Raw genomic sequence first — 9,950 nt, forward strand, 5'->3', positions numbered from 1 at the left:
TGCAACATTTCACTAAACAATGAAAAGTTGCTGATTATCAGCCATCCCTATCCCAGTGCCTCCTGTGAGAAGAATAATAGAAATTGAAGAGCTCTTCTTAAGCAAAAGGAAGGAAGGAAGATAAACATTGCCTTATATCAGAGTAGTCATCTGCCCCCCACACCTCCCTAGTTTCCGAGTTTGATATTAAGGTAGCTGCCACGTCCTAACTCTGATGTGTATTATTTTGCACAGCTTGCAGTGCAAATTGCAAAGAGAAATGAAGATATATATTTTTCCCTGAGCAATAATAGACCCTTTATCTAGTTATTTTGATTACAATATTGGCCTACATTTTAAAGTTGGTTGGCAGAAATCCTGACAACTGAAAAAAAAGTGAAAGATTTTTTTTTTAACAACAACGCACTGCTATACAATAATCTGGAAATCTAAAATTAAATATTTAATTAGAATTTTGATTTGCTTTCAAGATAGGTGGCATTGCACAGGCTATATTACAATCTTTTATACTTTTTTTGTTTTGCCAGAAAAATTACTGTATATTTTAAACAGGCCACTTTAATATTAATACATGTGTAATAGATTCAGAACTGAAAAAATCAGCTAAAGATGGTGCATTTTACAGTATTGGGAAAATTACAGGATTTTCTTTCTTTGTATTGTAAAAACATTTTTAACAATTTACCTACATTAATCAAAAAGTACAGCATATTTAATAATTTTACAAATGTTTCATAAAAAATATATCTCTGTACAAAAAAGTTCTTTTGCACCTACTTCATGTCACAGCAGCATGTCGTGAAATGGCAGAATGGAATACCAAGAATGAAAATTAAGTTGATGATCATAATGCCAGCTTCCCCCTCCCCCTTCTTGAATGACAGCTTGTTTAGTTTACAAAATATATTACAGAAGAAAAAAAAATTATTGCAGCTAGCCTGGAGAAAGGCAAGATGAGTAATACAAGCAGATTTAAACAGCTTTGAAGCACATTACCTATTTTTTTAAATTGTTCTTTCTTTTAGCATTTTTACCTTTGCTTTATCATAATCTATCTGATACTTCTTGGGGAAGAGTCAACTATAAATGCCTCACAGAAAAAAAAAATGCATTACTTGCTTTGGCATGAGAATACCACAACAGCTGAGGGAACTTGGCTGTGTTTTCAAGTCACTCTGCAGCTCAAGCCCTACTCAAGTGAATAGACTTTAGGTGGCACTTGAGGATCTGGGCTGTGAAAATTATGGAAGAAATGGAAGATCAAACCTGGTCAGTGCAGTACAATGCGACTGTAACAAAAACAGATGGAACACAAAAACTCTTTAGAGATAGGCACAGAGGTGACCCAAAAAAACAAAAAAAAAAAACCTTTCTACAAGCCTATTTTTATTAGACAGATACACTGTACGTCCAAAACAAGCTGTTTCCTGCAGTTTCGCCACTATCAGTGGGACTGCAGAAAGTTTAGTACCAACTCAAATGAAATATTTCCAAGTGAATTGTTTTGCCTGCATTAGGTAAAGTGTTGATGACTTCTAATTGTAGCATAAACAACCTTACTCTTTGTGATATAATTATACTTCACTGATACATGTGAAGTACTGTATAGTCACAATCCTAAATAATGACATTATAAAGAAAAAGAAGCAAAACTATAATTCTAATTTCATGATTCATTCTGGTCAATGAATGGCACTGCTTTAACTGGAACATTCTCCCGATTCACTTCAGTAGATGAAGCTCATCCAGTGGGCCTTCTCCTGTGCAGCTTAGTTCAAAGGAGTGAACAAGGCTCCCCATAGAGATACTTTGCATTGATCAGCACAGGTAGATCTCTGAATCAGGACACATGCTGATAACACTGTATTATAAAACTTTCCTTCTTGTTACATTTTATCCAGACTTGATAACAATTAGAAAAAATTCTCTCAATTGCTGTATGTTTCTGAATGACTTTGGTTACTTTTGCCATCAGTATAATTGTAGATAAAGTGACTACAAAGGCAGCAGTGACAGTTTGTCTTTCTCCAATGGGAAACAGTACAAGACAGCAAGGAAGCTGCACTTCAAGAAATGTAGACGCTGCTGTCCTTTCAGAGAATGCAAACATCTGTTGAAGATCATATAAAATTGTAAAAGCACATGGCATATTCATAGGTTATCAGCATTGGAAGCAAAGCAAAGTGTCTAGACATCTCCTAGGTTTATAAGAATAAACTTTAAAAAAAAAAAATCAAGCGGACAGCAAAATATATTGATATTGCTGGTATCTTCCATCAAAACTATATAACATTTTCTATTTTGATCAGATTGCCTTGCAAACTTTTCTTGCCATATAACATAAAGGTATCATCTTTCTTGTTAACATTTAATTTTTGGTAATGTATTTAGTCATTAAAGTGTTCAACAAGAATTAAAAACAAACAAAGAAACCAACTTTGAGAGGGAGGGTGGACAAAATCACGGCCAAGGTCCAAACAGCTACTTTAGGCACCCAGGGATTTGGATTGCCAAGGGTTGTTCCCCCCCCCCCCCACTTAACAACACAAAAAGAGGTCCTTGCAATATACTCATTTAGTCTGAAAACCTGTTCCATTGTTCCATTTCAAAAATAATTTGATGTAGCCTAAGGGCTTTCATTTTACATAACCCCGATGTTCCTGAGGATGTGAGGAGCTAATTGTGCAGCTGTTTAGAACCTGTCTTGTGTACTAACTTGAAGAAACTTTGGGAAAGAACAATCCTAAAAGATTTTCTTTCTTTTCCCCTTTCTTTCTTTCTTTCTTTCTTTCTTTCTTTCTTTCTTTCTTTCTTTCTTTCTTTCTTTCTTTCTTTCTTTCTCTTTTTCTTTCTTTCACCAGATCAGTGGTAATATACCTCATTATTGTCCCACTGATGCTAAGAGAAATAATAGCAATGAGTTATCCTGTAATGATATAAATTACACCATGCCTATGGTGGCTAACAGTGCATAAGCACATGTCCTTAAGTCCATCAGGATGAATTAGGTATTTGCACATCATTGCATAACTGTCGAGAGAATTGCATGCAAGCTAAAACTGGATGTAACCAATGAGGTTGACTTAACTGATAAAAGTTGCAGTCAACTTTTTGGGCAAGCTGAATTGTAAGTGAACTTTAAACTATGAGATGGTGCCCCTCTATTGCCCAATACAATACAATGAGCCTCCTATGCCTTGTTCTCACACTAATCTACTAAGCACAGGAGTAGAGAGTAGCAAAGCCTGACTACACCATACCTATCTCTGTAGGTATCCTTAACCCTGTCCAACAGTGCTATAGATTCCTTATGCCAATGCCACTTGGGGCATCCCATGCTGTAGGTTTGCCACACTGAATTAATGATCCTTATCAAAGGATTACATGATCAAAGAATCTGTCAGTTATTTTTGTCGTAGCCCCCCTCCCCTTTTTTGGGGGAGGAGAGGCTATGCTCATTTTATTACTGAGGAATACCTCTAAATCTCAAACTTGCTCTGTCAAGCTGTATGATTACAAAAGCATTAAGCAGTATTGGTTAAAAATGTAACAAACAAAACAATCTCACACACACACACACACACACACACACACATCCATAGAACCCATGGAAAAGTGTCATGGTTGCTGTGGGACGTTGCTCTGTTGATTATGACTGAAGTTCTGAGTTCTATGCATCTGAAAGCATAATGGTACAGCAGAAATCCATGTAACTTGAGAGGAAGAATAAAAGATGGAGAACAAATGCAAAAAGGAAGACTGTATTATGAGCACAAGGCTCACAGGCTTTATGAACTATTTAAAATAAATTACTATTCACATTTTGTACATGGCAAGCAGCAGAAGCTGCCTGGCCCCCCTGCTGTTATACAGTATGATACTGACAGAATGAATAACATCAGAGAAGAAACAGTACTGGGAATAATGTTTAGTAAATGTGGGACCCCTCTCTCAATAATCCAGTTAATTATACTTATTCTTATCCTTGGTGTTTATAGGGGGGGAAAAAAACCAAAAACCAAAAAACTGAACCAGAATATAGTCTCCTTCTGTTCATGAATTATCCTAGCAGGATTAAGTAAATGGATTATTGTATAACATACACTCTAGAAAAAATATATATAATGGAATGACTTACTGGATTAAAAAAAAAAAGGCTAAATGCTTATATACAATGAATAGTGTGTATAAACCCTGTATATTTGTTTTTTAACCAGTATCTTACTCATTCATACCACACTAGTGCAAAAAATTGTGCATTAACATTTTGCAATACAACAGCTGACTGGGAAGTTTGTAGACTGCCTTATATATGAACATCTGAGATACACTGTACGGCTGTACTGTGAACAAGGTTTCCATAGTAAAGCATTTTGTAGGTGTGTGCAGGCCCCAAGGAAGTTTGTCATCTTCTTCTTTGTCATCTCCTTTGATTGGTTTTGTTTAAATCTCCTTCAGAGTGTTCTTATTCCTGGGGATAATTTATGGTGCTATTGTTTGTTATCGGTCCCAAGGGAGTGATCCAAGTGCCCAGAAGATTGCATTGAAAGGCATCCAGCCACATACAAATGTGAAAGTCTGAGGCATTTAAATATGACAGATGGGTATGACTTGGCAGTCTTCCTTGAAAGTGTGCCTTAATTTGGAGCAAATACAGCCAGGTATTTCAAATCCACCTTTGAGACGAAGACATTATCTTAGTCTTGATTCCCCAGAAGACTGATGTTCCAGCAAAAAGCTTTGCTGCATCTATGCCAGTAGATGTTAAAGATTACAGCAGTGAAGTCAAGTGAAGAAGGGAAACTGGTATATGGCACCAAAGGAATTACTGCTTGTCCATCAGAGGTATGGCTATGAATCAGTCAAATTGGGCACTGAAGGCTATACCACTGTACAAACTGTGTTCAGAGTTGTGTCAAACCGCACAGCTTTTGCCTCTGTGGGCTTTAAGTTTGTATCATACATAGGATTTTCAAATGATGCCTGTCCATTGCTGTTTTCGTGTCCAGCATAACCATTGTACTGTACTTTTGGTCTTGTTCTGTAAGTTTAAAAAAAGAAAGAAAAGTCTGAGATTCATCTGCTGGAAATTTGGCAGAAATAAAATAATTTCTATACTCCTAGTACATGAATACTCTTCGCTCTTTCAAGGCATGATATTCAGAGAGTGAAACTGGAATCAGCCCAGTGAGCATGGAGCAGAATGGTAAAATAAACAAACAGGCCCATTTCTCATATATTAAAACAAGTACCAACATGGCTTTCCACATTATTGTGGGATTCAAGAAATTAATCTGGATTCTTACCTGACTAGTAACATCTCTTCTAAGAAGTAAAAGAATAGGTTGGGTCCTGGAACCTGAAGAAAACAAGCTTGTCTGATCTTTCCAGCTGAAATGAGAAGCCATAGCCCACCTTCTCCAAAATTCTGATCCTGGAGTTTCATCTGAGGAATGCTTTCCTCAGAGAGACTCGCTCAACATAAACTTTCAGTGCCAAACTAATATTGTTCTAAGCATAATCTATAATTTGGGTTTGATTATGGTTTTATCTGTGTTTTGATGCTGAATCTACTATTTTATCTGACATTGGTTAAATATTTGCTTTTGTTTCTGTTCTTTCATTCTATTCTAGTTTGAGAATTTTTTTCTGGAGGGTGGCATAAAAGCATTCTAAGGAAATTGCAGGGTTTGTTTATTCACATCACTAAAATGAACTGGCTCTCCTAACCACTTGTTATGGATAGGTGACAGTGTCAAAGAATAACAAAAATAAACACCAAGTTCTTTGTCGTTCCCCATGTTAAAAAGAAGTGAACTAGGGCTAGCTTACTATACCCAAGCATGAGCCAAGACAGATGCTAATTTACTTGAATTTGCTAATTTAATTGAAAATAGGGTGACCAACATGACAAATTTGGAAACATGCTTCTTCTGGAAAGAAGAGATACAAAGACTGATAGAAAAAAGATGAAAGCTCATTATCACTGCCATTCATAACATTCTCAATTACTTAGTTAACCAAAAAAAACACACCTTCATCTTAATACAGCTGGCTATTTTGCATGCTAAATTGTAGGATGAAAATATTCTAATTTCTCTACTAGATTTAATCACTCAGGCTAACTTCAGAGAAATAAACACTTCAAGCAATGTACTCATAGATGCTGCCTAGAATAGAGTTTAACAGATGGGAATTGGTTTCTGCTAGGTGTTGAATGTTTTCATTCCGGTGCTTAAGACTAAGAGCCTGCAAAATGACAAGAAATATCTTCAAGACCATTTCCCATTTTTGTAATTCCAAAAATAGATTTCAGCAGGTAAAATCCCTATAGCATGTTTTTTTTAAAATTAAAGCAGTGGGATTACAATCGTTCCTTTCATAAGCCAATGTCAACGATGTACGTAATAGTTTGCAATGTCACTTGTAATACTGGCAATAGATCTGGGCAAATGGGCTCGTCAATAGCTGGCTACCAATGATAATGCACCATGTGTAAATTAGCATCTGTCTTGGCTCAAGCATTGCGTACAAAAAGGCATATATTTGGAGAAGTAATGTACAAATAACCATACATTTGGAAAAGTTGCATAAATATTAGAGCAGTGGAAAGCATTTGGAGGGGCACTTCTGTAACTGTACTGGCATGAACAAAATGCCTCTCCTCAAAGACTGGAAGCAGCTGCAACCTTCATAAGAGTAAGCATAGCTTCCTTATAGGTTTTTCCAGGTCACTTCTGCAGACCAGTTTTGTTGTCCTGCAAAGCAAATGTTTTATCAACACATGCATAGACCACCTGGGAAACACTTGAAAGCAGCTAGGTGGAGATTTCTTGGACATGCCGCTGTCTTAGCATCCCTAATAGATATAAATGTAGGCTTTGTACAAAGGCATGTATTAATGAAAATTAACAACAATCTATTTGGTTGCTGTTTGTTTTTAAATAATGCACCAAGACATTGTTTAGCATGATTTGTACAGTTGCAGGCAGGAGTAGGCATCCTTTTTGAGATTTATATTTAGAATTTGGATCACACACTGAGGGCTGAGCCACTCCCCAAATAACCAAGCTGGAGAGGTTGCTCTCTTCCACTTCTGATAGAGTTAGCACTCCTTTGTCTTGGTGTGTTTACGTGTGTGTGTGTTTGTTTGTGCATACTTATAAACAATGCATTGAATTGCAGGCAGTATCATTTTATTTTATTCTTATTATATAAAACTTAAGTGGAGCCCATTGGGAATCTAATAAATTTGGAAATTTATTCCAAAAATAATGTTTTGGAAATGTGGAGTCCTTGGGGTTCTCTGAGCTTGGTCGTTTTCTTGCAAACGTTTTGTTACCCAGCTAGGTAACATCTTCAGTGCTTGAATGGAGTGGGGTTTGCTCTCTGTTTATATACAGTGGCTTGCCCTGCCAGTGTTGGGGGGGGGGGCTTATTTTTATTTTTTTCTTCACCTGGTAGTTCCTTGGTTAGGGTATTGTTTGGAAATAGTAAGTTCCTTGTTTTGTATATCAAACATCAAAAACAGCTGCCAGGCTATCCCACCTTCTTTACATGAATGAACTGAAGCTGTATGGAGAAACACTATCTGAAATAGAATTGCTGTTCAACACTATCCAAATATACAGCCACAATATTGTAATGGAGCTTGGACCGGACAAATGTGCCATCCTTACCATCAACAGGGGAAAAATAGTGAAAACTGAAGGAATCAAGATGCCCTGTAGAAATAACATCAAGAGTCTGGATGAAGAAGATCACTACAAATACCTAGGCATCCTTCAGGCTGACAACATCAAGCACACTGAAGTCAAGAATAAGGTTAGTAGTCAATATATCATGAGAGTGAAGAAGATCTTAAAGTCCAAACTCAGTGGAGGAAATACCATCAAGGCAATTAACACCTGGGCAATTCCAGTCATTAGATACACCGCTGGAATAGTGGACTGGACTCAAGCAGAACTAGAAGCCCTGGATAGGAAGACCAGAAAAATAATGATAATGAATCATGCTCTTCATCCACACAGTGATGTTGACAGACTCTTTACCAAGGAGCATAAGCGGGTGTGGAATGTTCCAAGTACACCAGACAGTTGAAGAAGAAAAAAGGGCATTAGAAGAATATCTGAAGGACAGTGAAGAAGATGCACTGAAACTAATACAACATGAAGGCTTACTTAATAATGAAGAGACCAAACTGGCCTATAAGAAAGACCAGTGAAGAATAGAAAAGAGACATGGCAAGGCAAAGTATCTCATGGCCAGTACACACACACACACACACACACACACACACACACAAGCACACACACAAAACTAGAAGGCAAAGCAGATAAGAACAAAACCTGGCAATGGCTAAGAGCAGGAAAGTTGAAGTAAGAGACAGAGGGGCTAATTCTGGCTGTACAAGACCAAACCTTAAGAACAAACGCATATAAAGCCAGAATTGAGAAGACAGCAACAGGCAACAATAGTCGCCTGTGTAAAGAAGCTGAAGAAATAGTGGACCACCTGGTTAGCTGCTGCAAGAAGATAGCACAGACTGACTACAAACAATGGCATGACAAAGTAGCAACAATGGTGCATTGGAATATCTGCAAGAAATGCCATTTGCCTGCAAGCAAGGACTGGTGGGACCACAAAACAAAGTAATAGAAAATGAAGAAGCTAAAATGCTTTGGGACTTTAGAATTCAAACAGACAAGCACCTGCCACATAACAGCCCAGACTTAACAATAAGAAAGACAAAAAAGTCTGGATAGTGGACATTGCAATACCTGGAGATGGCAGAAGAGAAGAGAAAGAACTGGAGAAAACCACAAAATACAAAGACCTGCAAATAGAAATAGTATGACTGTGGCAAAATAAAGCAAAGATAGTACCAATAGTAGTAGATGCCTTGGATGCAATTCCAAAACATCTGCAGTACCATTTGAAGACCATCAGCATTGTCAAAATCACCATCAGTCAATTGCAAAGTGCAGCTTTACTTGGAATAGCTTACATCCTGCAACAATACCTGTAGCACCATCAAACAACATCTGCCTATCCCAGGTCCTTGGGAAGGACTTGAGAGGTGGATAAAAATGCCAAATCTAGTCTAAACATCTGGCTGACTGTGTGACCGACAATAATAATACCTAGTCAGCTGCTGCAAGAAGATCACACAGACTGACTACCAAGCAACAGCATGATCAAGTAGCAACAATGGTGTATTGGAATATCTGCAAGAAATACCATCTGCCTGCAAGCAAGACCACTAAACAGACAAAGTAATAGAAAATTAAGAAGCTAAAATGCTCTGAGACTTTAGAATTCAAACAGACAAGCACCTGCCACATAACACCCCAGACTTAACAACTGTTGATAAGAAAGACAAAGAAGTCTGGATAGTGGACATTGCAATACCTGGAGACATCAGACTAGAAGAGAAAGAACTGGAGAAAAACACCAAATACAAAGACCTGCAAATAGAAATAGAATGACTGTGGCAAAAGAAAGCAATGATAGTACCAATAGTTATAGGTGCCTTGGGTGCAATCCCAAAACATCTGGAAGACCATTGGTGTTGACAAAATCATCAGTCAATTGCAAAAGGCAACTTTACTTGGAACACCTTACATCCTGTGACGATACCTTTAACACCATCAAACAACATCCATCTATCCCAGGTCCTTGGGAAGGACTCAACAGGTGGATTAAAATGTCAAATTGAGCCTAAACATCTGGCTGACTGTGCAACCAACAATAATAATACTGAAAAATCAGAAATTTTATGGCTTTAATGGAGGTGTCTTAGGGCACAGAGCTAAGAAAACTGGCCAAGTAAGAACTAACCAATTATTTAGAGCTGCCTTGCAGGAAATATGTGACCTTCCCTGGAAATGTGTGACCTTCCCTGCCTAATCAAAGCAATGATAAGACCATTATTATTAAAGAATCTTTCT

General features: G+C 37.4%; 1 protein-coding gene across 1 annotated transcript in view; it reads right to left on the reverse strand.

Annotated features, from left to right (window-relative positions):
• Positions 1-421: 421 nt before the first annotated feature.
• The window catches only part of CSMD1 (CUB and Sushi multiple domains 1), a 1,157,732-nt gene continuing 1,148,203 nt past the window's right edge, over positions 422-9,950 (reverse strand). Inside the window, exon 70 of the mRNA XM_088136832.1 lies at positions 422-5,041. Coding sequence (XP_087992958.1) covers positions 4,882-5,041 — 160 coding nt within the window. The 3' untranslated portion in view covers positions 422-4,881. The remainder of the gene's footprint in view (positions 5,042-9,950) is intronic.

This window comes from Python bivittatus, unplaced genomic scaffold (assembly GCF_059951505.1).
Source record: "Python bivittatus isolate LINGU-HERP-01145 unplaced genomic scaffold, Pbiv_v1 ctg000020_np1212, whole genome shotgun sequence".
NCBI lineage: Eukaryota > Metazoa > Chordata > Lepidosauria > Squamata > Pythonidae > Python > Python bivittatus.